This window comes from Neolamprologus multifasciatus, chromosome 7 (genome assembly GCF_963576455.1).
Source record: "Neolamprologus multifasciatus chromosome 7, fNeoMul1.2, whole genome shotgun sequence".
Lineage (NCBI taxonomy): Eukaryota > Metazoa > Chordata > Actinopteri > Cichliformes > Cichlidae > Neolamprologus > Neolamprologus multifasciatus.
The window spans coordinates 62,227,100-62,241,136 of NC_140445.1; the positions used below are offsets into that span (position 1 = coordinate 62,227,100).

At 41.7% G+C, this 14,037-nt stretch overlaps 1 protein-coding gene across 1 annotated transcript; it reads right to left on the reverse strand.

The window, feature by feature from the left end:
• Positions 1 to 5,137: 5,137 nt before the first annotated feature.
• igf2b (insulin-like growth factor 2b) lies at positions 5,138 to 14,033 on the reverse strand. Its single transcript, XM_085167826.1, has 4 exons — positions 13,819 to 14,033; positions 12,791 to 12,945; positions 10,086 to 10,263; positions 5,138 to 8,850 (listed from the first exon to the last, which is right to left on the reverse strand). The coding sequence occupies exons 1-4, from the start codon at positions 13,891 to 13,893 to the stop codon at positions 8,611 to 8,613; spliced, it is 648 nt and encodes a 215-aa protein (XP_085023952.1). The 5' UTR covers positions 13,894 to 14,033; the 3' UTR covers positions 5,138 to 8,610.
• Positions 14,034 to 14,037: the final 4 nt, after the last annotated feature.

The window sequence follows — 14,037 nt, forward strand, 5'->3', positions numbered from 1 at the left end:
TGGTCTCCCATAGGCAGACCATTAATTGCTTGGCGCCTCTCAAGAGGAAAAAGAAAAAAGGAAAAAAACTGGGGGAAAAAAAAAAGCAAACAAAGAAACAGTTTTGTTAATAGCCTGCTGCTGTTGGCGGCTGATTTGGCCCAAGTGGTAATGCCAATTCTTCTGGAACACACACACAAGCATCGAACTGCCACCCATCATTAGCAGAGTTCAGTGTACATAAATGCATGTGCATAGATGTGCGCATGTGTTCATATATGAGCGGTGTGTGTGAATGTGCGTGCTCATGTTTACATGTCTGCTTTGCATGTTTGCATGTGCAGCGTTATTAGTTTGTGTTTGCGTACATGTATTCGTTAATTTGAGGGGATAATGTTGCCACTGCATTACATGCATGCACGCACACAGACACAATGCACTGTAGAGACTATATACGTTTTTGGACGTCCTCCCCATCCACCTCACTGAAGCATGAGAATGAAATTGACGGTCTTGGGCTGAACGATGGCACAGCAGACACAAACAACTGCTGCCAGCTTCCATGGCAAGTCTCAGCGGACAATGGTTTGGTGCAGCCAAATGGCACAGTTGCAATGTCCTTCTCGAGCAATTTCCTCACAAATATTTTCACTCTCCTTGTTGTGCGTCTGTGTTTGCTTGTGTTGGTGTGTGGGCTCCGACAATATCTGGAATGTCTGTCATTCTTAAGAAAGTTGCTTGTTTACGGGATAAACTGCTGCACTTATTAAAAAACAAAATTCCAGTGAACTCTAGGGAACTGAGCTGACTGTTGGTGCGAACTAATAAAATTGACGTGAACTGAAATTAGACGAAGTTACATGTCAGACAATAAGCAGACACGGCACCTATCCTTACAACACACAAAACAAAACAATAAAAATAAAAAGAAGAATTAAAAGGTCAAAGAGAGGAACCATAAGAGCGTAATAGAAAGAATGGACTCTCTAACCTCTGGACCCTGGTGAGGGCCAAAGAAATGGAGCTTATCTTGTTTATATGGGGAAGATAACTAGCATGCTCATCTGGCCTGAGAGGAACCTCTACCGTAGCCGACGCTGTTCACTGGGGACTCAGACTGAAGCCTGTTTTTGTGTGTGAGAGCCCGACAGCTGGACGCACAACCTGGAACTTGCTCAAGAGATGTACAAAAGTCCAACTCAACACTTGTTGTTCAAAACCCATAATAAGTTCCAAAGGGATTTGCGCATGGTTTATAAAAATGGAGAAACATGTTGAGCAGAAGTTAGCGGAGATTGTTTCCCTGCTATGTTATTATTTTTCTTTTCTTTTGCATCAGCAAATTTTCTTTTGTTTTGTTTTTTATTTCATGCAATAAAATCTTGGAATTTCCTCGGTGAATTTACTCATCGGTCTGTGGAGTTCCTTTTAGCTGGTAGTCCTTTCAGAGCTTGTGCTGCTTAGCGCTACCTGAACAGAAATAATTTTGCCAGCCACTCCAGCAGAGAGTCTTCCAGCAGAGTTATTTGAAGTGAGGGATAGGTATGGATCATGGCCTGCCTTGTAATTAAGAGAGATTGCTATTTTCCCCTCAGAATGGGCTCTCCTATCCTGATCTGTAATTATATGTTGTTCAAACATAGCGGGGAGTGTCCCTGGTTATTGTGCTGCCTGGTTTATTGTGCCTCTACTGCCACAACAAGTGCCAGCATCGGTGATTGTCTGCCTTTAGCTTCTTTTGAATTTTTCTGTAACAGTACAGTGCAAAAGAATTCCTTTTTCTCCCACACTTTTTCACCCATCCCGCCTCTAATGTTTTTAATGAATCTTGACAGGAATGCATTACCTGCGCGCACGCATGTGTGTGCATATAGTTGCGGGTAGTGCCCCGGTGACCTCCACATACTGACATTGACATGCAACAATGATGAATGCGCTGAGAAAGCAAAGTAAGGACCCACCTGGATAATGTTAAAGTTAAAAACTCTGAAACTTTAAACGTTCCAAGATGCTGACCTTGTTTAATTAAGTGCAGCGTTTCGCTTTTAAATCTTTACTGCCACCCACTTCACTTTTCCTGCAACACCTCCAATTAAATAAAAGTCTTTAGCATACAAAAATGAATAAAATTGATGAAGGCAATCTGAGTTGGGGAGTATGGATAACACGCACTAATTTTGTTTGTGTGAAAGTGCAGATAGTTTTACATCCTTAAAGAGCCCGTAGAGTGTAACATTTAACCCCTGTGAGTAAGTATAGCCCAGGCAGAGTCTGCACCACACACAGAGTATATTTAAGTGTAAAGCTGTGACCCCCTTGTTTTCCAGTAAGAGGAAATTGTCATGCAATGACCCAGTGACCACAATGGAAACCACTTCCCCCTTTGTTTTGATTTTATATGGCTTAACCGCCTCATTTCCCATGTTCAGGCCCTGCAGTCTACAGTCCATCACATTTTGTCACATCCACGTTGCTCTTCTGTTTCTGCCATCTATGACCTTTCAGTGTTTGTTGACCAAGACACCAAAAGCCTCAAAATTGCAAAACTTTACAAATGTTGCACTCAAAACTGTCTATGTTTAGTGTGCGAGTGGGCTGTATGGATCATTCTCATGGTTTTTAAGTGACCATTAGACAAAGACGGAAGACAAACACTGAAATTGTGGAGTTGTTTTTCTGTCCCCATATAGCTCTTTTTTTCTTTCTTTCTTTCTTTTCACCTCGTCACACCCCCCAACGTTTTATTTTACACTTACAAACTCTGATGTAGTCTATATCAACTGAAAAGAACGAGAAAAAAAGTCAAGACTTATGACAACAAACTATACAATGTAAACAATATAAACAAACACACAGGATCACGAAGAAGACCTGACCTCCTTCTCTTCTCCTCGCATAGTTTTACTTTGGAGAAATTCCACTAAAACTTCCACTTCATTGTTAATATGTCCGAACCTACGGTTACATAATTAGGAAAGCTTCGTCACAGCTCCTGGTTGATTAGGAATCAACAATTGTGGAGTTTTGTGGGGCGCTGACGAAACACAATCCCCTCTTTATACTCAGCCTCTGCTGTAACCACCTCAGAGCCCATGCAAAGATGCAGATTGAATTATGTTTTGCATTACCAACTTAAGCTCTATGGGTGAAAATTAGCCAAATGACTATCTTCCTGTGTCATTATTGACAGAAGAAGTGTTAGATGCTTGTAACCATAAACACCACACGCAAGAGTTTTGACTATTCCAGATGGCCAATACAGTTTGTCCTGGACATAGAGCTTCTGTGGTATGACCCCCTTTCCCTCTAATTCTCCCTCTCACTGTCTCTTCCTCTCAATCTCGTTGCCTTCTCTCCATCCTCTTTTCAGTCCACAGCAATTAGAGAGACAAAGTGGGAAAAGAGGAATGTGTGAGCACGCTTTGTGAGGACCGAGAGAGGGAGTACAAGGGAGAAAGTGAGCGATAAAGAGAGCGGGAGAGATGAGAGATAGAGGAGGAGAGGAGAAGAAAGGAGAGGAGAAGGCCCATCTTAATTGGCCTGTGTAGCCACGCTGGGCTGTGATGGTCTGGGCTTGCCAAACCCTGTGCCTCAATAGTTGGCCTGGCCTTACATGCATCCCGTGCATCCGGCCAACCACAACTAACTCTAGTGTGCTCTTTGGCAGTTTCCAATGTCAGGCCTGGGAGAGTTGTGCCACCCACATCTCCACTCCACAGTTCAGGAGGCCTCTCTGTTGGGGATGGATACGTGGGTTTGCGTTTATGGCATATTTGTCTCCACCACTTTTATGTTGAGGTGGCAATTTTTGTGCTGTCTCTATTGTTTACTTATTTAGGATAATTTTATAGTGGCAATATGTCCCAGCTCCAGATTTAGACACAATGGTACGTTTAAATTTAAGAAGTTAAAAATGCCCTTGCTGAATTTACGTGCATACCTCGGACAGATGGGAAGAAAAGCTTTGTTCTGTTCTATGTAACAAAGGGATTAATACTCAATAATGAAATCATTGATGAAAATGCAATTTCTTTCAGCTCTACTGCAATGTCTCTTTATAGACTGTGCTACACTACTGCAGTATAGCCTTGAATAAACTTCACACCTTAGCCTTAGATTTTTTGGTTTGACTGGTGTCTTGTGTTGCTTTGGATGCTGAGGAGCACAGTTCCTGCTTTAATATGTAAACTGTAAAGAGTCATCCTGGCTGCAGGGAACAAGTATGGAGCAAAGCACACATGCTCACATCGTCGCAACGAGCCACGCTTCAGAAACAAAACACTTTTGATAGTATATGTTTCCAGTGTTTTCCCCTGTTTTTTGAGGGGGAACAAACTCCTTAGTGGGGCAATAAGGTTTCATGAGACAGGCAAAGGTGATTTAATAGAGCGATTTATGACCATAAAACACAGAACATGAGCTCCTGTACATTAGCCCACCAGCTTCTCCACGTTGCCAGAAGCAACACATGTGCATCCCATCATTGTAAGAGAAAAGTTTGCGCCAAAGCCAAAGAAAAATAGATCCTCCACCTATGGTTGTAAAATTCAAAGTCTTTTGATTCCAGCCTAAAACACTGCAAAGAACTTCAATAAACCGTTGAACAAAGATAACCCCTGTGCCCCAAACTGTTCCATTCTGGGAACAAAGATAGTATGTTGTAAATCTGCCTGGCAACAGACATCTCATGGGTGGGTGTGTGTATGCATGTCAACAATGAAAGGTTGGGCCATTTACAGAATATGCATGTGATAATTTGAGACATGTCGGTTACTAAAATAGGCCTCTGAAGGGGAGATTACTCCGGTAGTTGGCAAGCCACTGGAGGATGGATGGATAGATGTTCAGATGGGTGTGCCAAAGGCAGTGAGAACAGGTCAGGTTTAGTGTGGCATGCAGAAGGAGAAGGTCTGAAGAGCAGGCAGATTGAGAGAGAGAGAGAGACAGAGAGAAGAAAAAGGGTGTGAGTGAGAGGAAGAGAGTGGGTGCTAAAAGCAGCTGGAGATTTTTTGCAAGGAAGATGTAATAAATCATTTATAGGGTACATAAGGTTTAACCGATATAAAGGGATTTCAAAAATGCACATATAAAGAAAAATGTAAGCACACATCCAAGGCAGGCAAATGTGCAGAACAAAGTAGCGAATCAGCATTGAATGTTTGATAAAATGTTTTTTTATTGATATTAAAAATGAAAGTACATGAATTGTGCATTTCGGACGTCCTAGCGTGCAGAGGTTAAATCAATAAAATACACACAGGCTGAGTGATCTACTGACACAGAAGAAGTTGCCTTTGCTCAGCAAGATATTTCTTCATATTCAGCGAAAAGAAGTGGTTGTCTTCCACGCCATTCATAAGAACACTAGAGTAGCCTGTTTGAACATTACAATAGTGAATGAATGCAGTCCTAGCAGGAAAATATAAAATAAAATATAAAATATTATAATAATATCAATAATAATAATAATTGCACTGCCTGCTTTGTTGCACAACTGAAGTAGAATATAATTAGAGACAAGATGCAGCCTTGATAATTGAGATCTCTCTGACAGAAAAAAGACACAAGTGTTCTCTCGACTCTACACCACAATATGGCAACTATCCATTGAGTCACCGTTTCATGGGGGTGATGCATGACACAACAGAGGAGGAAACTGTGATAATGTGGCACAGGATGACCTTGCTTCTGACATGGGCTTCAGTGGTTTGTTACAGAGAACTATATTATTGTGGCCAGGTATGGGTAACAACCTCAGCTCACCTTCCACAACAAGATTATCTCTTAAACTCAGCAACGATTCCACTTCTCCCTTAGAGAGCACATTTTTTTTCCTGAGTGCTTCAGAAATGTTTCAGCATGATAGCCCTTCAGTAAATGCATAATGGATGCATTAGTGGAAGATTGTGAGGGATGAATCCCGAACCCCAAACACACATACCAATGCAAATACAGATGCATATTGATGATGCACAAGATCAAGATATCTTGATGATGCACAGAGTCACTGTGCTATACCAAAAAGAGACTTCGATAGATAGATAGATAGATAGATAGATAGATAGATAGATAGATAGATAGATAGATAGATAGATAGATAGATAGATAGATAGATAGATAGTCTCTCTTTGACAGACAGTGACTTTCAAATGACCTTTGATGTTTGCTAGCATCACACCAACATTGGCATGAATAGGATGACTTGGTTAGGTCATGTGTAATGCAAACCCACAACTCCACAGCTGAGTGGACACTTATGGCCTCATGACCCAACTAAGAGTATCAGTGGGACTGGCACTGCATTAGATGTTCCTTAGAAGATCATAGGACACCATGCACACTTATAAAAACACAGTTTAATGAAGGACTCGTCATTCCCCCTCCCCTACCATCAATACTAAAGTGGCTTAAAAAACATAGTGGGTTTGAGTAATATCCATGTTGAACAGTTATTTCTCTTTTTTTTTTCCAGCAATGAAAAAGTTACTCATTGATGCTTTCATTTTCTCAGACAACCCTGACAGGCTCCTGGAAATCCATGCAGACCAACAGATTAAGAGTATGTGCCTATTTTTGTGACATAACATGCCTAAGCAATCCAGGCTATGCTGCTGTTAAAATATTAATTTAAAGGACTATGGCAAATGAAACAGGAAAAAAAAACAACATTTTTGGTACAAAGCATCTACAAAAAAAAGCCTTACAACTCCAATTGGAAAACAGAGATCATACAAAATAAATCTAGCAGTTGAGCATCAGTGCTACGTATATTATTTGGACCAATTTTTCAAATATATTTTATAACAAAATAAATAATGCCTTTATACAGTGCCCTTATTTGTATTTCAACAAACGAACAAAAAAGCTTGGCGGCTCATTACGCAAGGTACAGCTCAGACTAAAGGAAAATAACACAACGTCCCTGGAAACTAATAGTATATCTATATATCTATATATATATATATCTATATATGAATGTCTATATATATGTATATATATATACATATATATATATATATATATATATATATATATATATATATATATATATATATATATATACATACATATATATATATCTATATATATATCTATATATAGATATATATATATATATACATGTAGACGTGTATATATATAAATATAGTTTCAAGTATTTGTTTTCAGGCAAAAGCATGTGAATACTACTGATATACAATAAAAATAAAATGTTAGTTGACATTATTGCTGTTTTTTCCCTTTCTTTATAACTGTAAAATAACATCATAACAATAAAAAAAAAAGCCTAACTTGGAAAAACAGGAATGTCACGGTACCAGAAACTGACAGGGTTTTCCTTTTTTTTTTTCATTGAAACATTGATATGAAAAAAGACAAAAAATAAAATATAATCATCATTATCCCACTCGTTCTTAGTCCATGCCATGTTACTTCCTGCCAGAACAGTCCACAAAGCCATGGCAAACAGGAAGTACTGTCCCCAAACTATAGTACTGTCCCAATCCAGGTGGTCCATGGTGTCCCGTATGTGTCCCCATAGTGCTCCACGTGTCCAGCAGCCTCAGAGGGACAGGAGGAACAGGGACTAGGTCTCGGGTCATCCCTTGCTGCTTATGCTGGCAAACTAGTAAATAGCAGCCGCTAGCACTCACCATGAGCCTAGATGCCAACACAGCCCATATTTTTCCTCAGTGACTCTTCCCCCTTGACATTGCCACTGCCAGGAGCTCCCCCATATCCTTTATTTTATTTAAAAAAAGTCACACTTTCCTTAAAACGGAAAGCTTTAATTATTAATTCAAAGAAAAAAAACGTGCTTTTCCACCTCTTCTTTGAGTCCATTCCCAAAGCTAGCACCATGACATTTTTTTAAGCTACACGTTCATTGTTCATAAAAAAATAGTGCCATTTTTTTCTTTACTTTGACGTAATCCGTGGCAATGTGCAATTTTGCAGACTCTTTTCTGCTTTTTGTTTGTGATCAAAAGGTGCTGGAACAGGAATCTAATTTTATAAAATAATTCCTTACAGTGTGGAAGTCCCTTTATAGGTAGAGGTGCAAACTAAAGAACTAACAGAGATTTTCTTATCGCCTCAGGAAAAATGATGTGGAATGGATTCTTTCATGCAAGCAGCTCTTCACTTTCAGTTGTCTTCCACAAGGACAAAAAACATTCCGCTAGGTGTCCTCTTGACACTTGCAAACGACCGATCTCTTTCATCTTCTTTTTCCCTTCTCTTTTTGTCTTTTGCTTAAGGATCCACCTGAACCGCATTCAGCCGAATTGTTAACTTTTTGTTCGACATTTGTGTTTGTGCCTTTTGTATCAGTGACTGAAAGAGAGTGGGAGAGAAAGAGTTCAGACAGGAAGAATGTGAAGGCATGTCTGTGTGCCAGAGGAGGGTGGGCTGGTGGGGAGGGGGGGAGTTCGGGGGGGGGGGGGCATTAGAAAAGGGCCAGGGGTTCAAGACGTAGTGGATATGTGCAGGGGGAGGGATTGGTGAGCTCAGACAGGGCAGGGGAGGTCAAAGAGGACTGCCACAGAAATGACGTCAGAGACAAAGCTATAATCCCCTAGTCTTTTTTTTCACCCTCAAAACTCTTGTCTGTGCAAAGGGCTGGCAGCGGGCTCATTTGTGGCTGACAAAGTTGTCCGTGGTGAGCAACACGGGAGGCAGCTTGCTAGGAAGGCTGATCAGGGGCCTGTGGAAGATAGCCTGCTCCTTGGCTTTAATCTTCTCCGCGTGCCTCTTAAACTTTCTGGCCCTCAGAATGGCGGGGACACCCCTCCGGAGCCGCTGGGCCGCCTTCCTCTGCCACACCTCGTATTTGGAATACTTCACGGTCACATGTTGCTTCTTCGGGACTTCCTATTGTGGCGTGCGGGCGAAAATAGAGGAGAAAAGGGAAAAGAGGGAGTCAGTTCATTAGGGTGATAAGATATTGTTCAAGTGCTTATTACAATGGAGGAAAGCCTTGTTTATTATGTGAAAACATTCAGTCGTTTTTGGGCCAGTGAAACGGAAATCAAATGTCATTCTTAGAGCGCTGAACGTCATAACAGATTCGCCTTGTCCTTGTTTTAGTTTCCTTGACTGGGAGAAGCTGTCAACAAGCGCTTAGTTCAGCCTCTTTAACATAATGTCAAAGGGAAGGGCGGTCACTTGTCTCATATACATATGAGGAGCCGGCACTCACTCAGACACTCATTGAACTTTGTAGCCTTCGCAGAAATGCACATAAACACAATTCACAAACTTCAATTCTTACGCAGAAGACTCCTTTAAACAATGCTAGGTGTTGTCTTGAGCACCAGGGACAAAGCGGGAGGGGTCGCAATGGAGCTAGAATTTATGCGTGAGTAGCCAGTGCTAGATCTGAATGGCTTGTTTTGGTCCTGCCACTTGAAGAGTGTTTATCCCCCTTCATTCACTCCAGGCCTTCTCAATAGCCCAAGAACAGCTGGCCCTCAGAGCAGGCTGTACCCATCAACTCTCCCAACACAGAAAAACTAGAGACATGTCCAAACTAAGTCCCTAACAGCCTTTTATTTTCGTTCTTTCTTTCTTTCGTTCTTTCTTTCTTTCAAATGCCTATTACTTTCCTCAGTAACGGTATTTATATCTATACATTTTTAGCAGTGTCATGCCACCAGTACTGATTTTATGAGCAGTCAAAACAAAAACATCTTTTTTAGGCTTGTTTTAAAAGTTTAACTGGATTTAAGAGGTCTGGCAAGCAACTGCTCTTGTGAATCCATTAAAAAGATCTGAAACTGGTGGTTCGGGACAGGCACAAATACATTTTGTCCACCATCTTACAGGATATATACGCACTTAACACCCCCCCCTTTTCCTGAATATAACGTGTTGTGACTTTTGTGATGTTTTCCATGACTGTCAGCACTTTCTTTGTAAGTTGAGTGCTTTCCATTGGCCAATTAACTAGATATAACTGCGTTAGCATGGGTACACTGTACTCAAGAGTCAGTGACATAGGGGCTAGGCTCAGAGGTGAATGGGGGCACAGGAGATGGGAGGACAGATAGAGCTGGGATTAGCACTATTTCCCATACTGGCCTGTTGTTGTTGTTGCTTAGACGTACCTGTTTTAGTGCGGGCATCACCGGTATGACCTGTAGAGAGGTGGCTGACACGTCCCTTTCGGACTTGGCAGGTTTGGCACAGTACTGCTCCAGTAGGTTGAGGTCACAGCTACGGAAACAACACTCCTCTACAATCCCACGGGTCTGGGGGCGTCGGTTGTTACCCCTGCTGGTTGGCCTACCTGAGGAATAATACGAAAAGGAATGAAGACGTAGAGGTTAGGGACTGCAAACACAACATCAGTAACGAATCGAGGTTGTTTTTGCAGGATTACTTCGACAGTCATAGCAGCCCTTGGAGCAAAGAGGATAAAAGGAACTCGATGGCCAACTGCAACAAATCTTTTTGTTTGTAGAGGATAATCTGATTAGGGCTATCTGGAAGTCCTTAAATGAGCGAATACACAAGTAAACACCCTGTGCTGTAGAGACCAAAGGGGAGCAGCAAAGACATCTAAGCTCGCAGGTATATTAGGCATAGCAAAATATATAAAATGGAAAACTCTTCTGTGACCTTGTTGTCTGCCAAGTCAGCAAAGATAAAGACGTTGAGGAGCGAGAGAGGAACAGTAGGGAAGTAGAGATACCAGGAGAAAGGGGATGGGTGCAGACAGGGAATGTGAGGGTCAAAACAGAGGTAAAGAATGCATAACAAAAGAGGGCTAAAGCAAGAGAGAGAAAGGTGTAGAAGAAAAGGGTTGGATGGTTAGCATGTTGCACAGGAGAACATTATCCACAATGAATAAAGGCCTTGTTTGCTGTCCTGTGACCCACACAATGTTTGAGAAATCTCATGGGATGGCCAGATTTGATAGCAGAAGAAAACGAAAATGTGCTGCAGGGGGACAAAGAGAAGGGAGCACATCTATGTTGGCCCAAATTGGATAACGATCTTCCTGATTGGTAAAGAAGCTGCTGTGGCAAGCAGCACACAAAGAAAACACCTTGATTTTCAAAGCAACAGCTAAAATTGTTTTTTTTTTTCAGCTGAAGTGTTTGAAATCAGATTATTGAGAGGAAGGTTAAGTTATGTATGTCACAGTGCAGACTGTGCGAACAGAAGCGTTCGCAGTTTAGGATTAACAGCTACCTCAATGCTTCCTCACACACTGCTTTACAATTACTCCATCTTCATGGAAGCAATGATTAGAATTGATGATCTCTTCTCTTAGCCTGACATCAACAACCCCCCACCTCAACCAACTCATCAGTGTGGTCTCCTGGCCTGGGAACACTATTGCTGAGGTGACTGGTATGCCTCATGGGGTGCTATTACTTTACTGGTAAACAAGCAGCCTATTGTGTCGCCAGTCGTGTGTGTGCCTTTGCAGTTCACCAGTCTTTCATATGCAATGAGAGGTATGGGCTGTAAGCAGACTCAGCAGAGAGAGAAGCCTGGACCAGGTCTTGAGACACACAGCTGGCTATAATCTCCCCCTGTGTGTATGCGCACGCGCTAGTGTGAGTGAGTGCGTGAGAAAGAAAAATAGCAAACACGCATACCACACAACCGCAGCACAGTCTCAGCTCTCCAAACCAGAGGTGGCAAAAGTACAGACATTCTGTACTTAAGTAGAAGTACAGACACTAGTGTTAAAAAATACTCCAGTAAAAGTACTGAAGCTACTTCTTTACTCAAGTAAAAGTGAAAAAGTACAGGCTCTGAAATGTTCTCAAAGTAAGAAAGTAAAAGTAGCTCTTTGAGGAATATTTCTACCAGTTATTTTTGTGCAAAGCTCACTGAACCTTGTGTGATACTAATGTAATAATTAAATAATATTGGTAGATAGAATTTCAGTCTGAATTTTAGAGAAAAAGGAGGAAAATAAAAAGTCTCTATATTTGTTTTAAACAGGAAAATGAGTAGGGAAGAGGTTAAAGTGGGATTCAGCAGGTGGGGGATCCTAAAATCAGCTGTAATGGCTCAATGTGGGGGAAACTCATGAGAATTTCTACTGAGAGCTCCAGTAGATTTTCTTTGTGTACAGGCTGTGATTAGCTGATCTGCACTGCTGCTGCTCTTTGCTGAATTCAACAAGATGTCAGCAGATGTTGCATAAATCGTCCTCGCTGATTTCCATCCACTGTTTATGCTGTCCTTATTATTAGACAATATACAGTTGATATGAAGGTAGAATTCAGTGAATAAATCCCACCAACATCAGCTGCACTTGATGTAACCTCCCTCTGACCATGAGCACACAGCCACTGTGTACCAGTCACACATTGTTCTTTATCTATCACAGTACAGCAAACTCACCTGTTTGTCCTAAACAAGTTTAAAAAAAAAGAAACAAATTTTAAAAAAAAAACTTCCAACTTTAACCACTGACTATGGTACTCGGTTTTGCCTCTTTTATCTCTTTTTGGGCGACATCCACTGGTGATTAATACGCAAATGTGATTGCGGTTTGATGTTTGAAGGCTCAATGACGTGAAATAATAACCACCCTCAAACGGATTAAAGCAAAAGTCGCTAGCTTGTTTTGAAAATGTAAGGAGTAGAAAGTACAGATATGTGTTTAAAAATGTAGGGAGCAAAAGTTCTACCTGAAAACTCTAATCGAGTACAGTAACGAAGTATTTGTACTTCGTTACTTCCCACCTCTGCTCCAAACAGATGTGTGCAAGCGAACAACAGAGAGATTCAACAGGCAAATGAGCATTCACGCAGCCCGTCGTGAAAACTTGTAATGCTTTGAAACCTACTGAAATAAAAGCCTCTGTCTTCACAGACAAACTGCAGCGCATCCACCAGCTCTCCCCCACACAGCGTCTCCGCCGAGGCCATTTCCACTACGTAGAGCGTCAGGGCCAGTGCAAAGAGCAGCGCGCGACTCGTCGAAGACATCCTCTTGACCTGCGGAATGAAGCATGGGGGTCACCAAATGTAGCCATGACATGCAGAAAGTTGTGGCATGCAGAAATCATTAACAAAATAACAGTTAATGACATTTTTAAAATACCATTTTTTAATCAAAATCAGCCACTGTGTGGTTTTTTTTGTTTTGTTTTTTTGTTTTGTTTTTTTCAGACGAAGAGGGTACCGTCTTCATCACAGGCTCCCGTGTGTACGGTGTACGTGCTCAAATGTTCGACAAAGTAGAAATTCAGAAAAAGAAAATCATCTCAAATCATGTCGCAATATGCAGACCCGCTCTTCACCTTCCCCGCCCGCTATTATCAGCTGCTGTCATGTCTGTCGCACCTGAAGAAGTGCTTATTCTGGAGGAAAAAAACAAGTCGCCAGTATCACCAGCTTCCCACTCTTACACAACCCTCCTGAAGTTGCAAGGCCGGCTGCTCGATAGTTAACTAGCCGAAAACACCAAACTCAGCATATATTTTCCCTTTGCTCACCCCGGAATGAGCTCACTGACCCTCAAACCTGCCGCCCCCTATCTGCCGGTAAAAAAATCAGCTGTTTGCTCCGTGTCCACGACACCATCCAGGCGCGAGAAGACTAAAATTACTTGTTCTTTTTCTACCCCAAACGCCTCAAAGCTTCTCCTCGCCGTTTATGCATCTTGAACTTTCTCTGCTGCATACAAATCAAAAGATGTCCCGGTTCTCATACTGCACAAAACTGATGCGAGCACTGCATCTACAGAACCCGAACTGGTTTTCCTACTTATAAAACCAAGACAACACCGCTATAACCCTGTCAGACGTCTTTCATTACGCACACGGCAGAGCCGGAGAGTATAAAACAATTTGCTTGTTCTTTGGTTACCTTCATTCGGCTGTTCTGCGTTCTCCGGCAGGTGTGGCAAAGTGAGTGATGTCCGTATCTTTGCTGGGTTTCCATGTCAGATGGCAGTAGTCAAAAATGTTGGGAGTTATTTGGTTGGAGAAATTGCAGGTGAGTTAGTTTCCCAGTTGGTTAAACTATAGAGATGGTGAGTGAGAAGCTGTCCCAAAGACTAGGCGACAGGCAAAACTTCTCAGGGAG

Bases quoted from the DNA above. Each gene is read 5' to 3' on its own strand.
- igf2b (XM_085167826.1), bottom strand. From the start codon at position 13,893: ATGGAAACCCAGCAAAGATACGGACATCACTCACTTTGCCACACCTGC. The intron at 12,946-13,818 runs GTAACCAAAGAA...TTCATTCCGCAG, and splicing joins CGCAGAACAGCCGAATGAAG to GTCAAGAGGATGTCTTCGAC. The intron at 10,264-12,790 runs GTTTCAAAGCAT...TTCCTCAGGTAG, and splicing joins AGAGGCTTTTATTTCAGTAG to GCCAACCAGCAGGGGTAACA.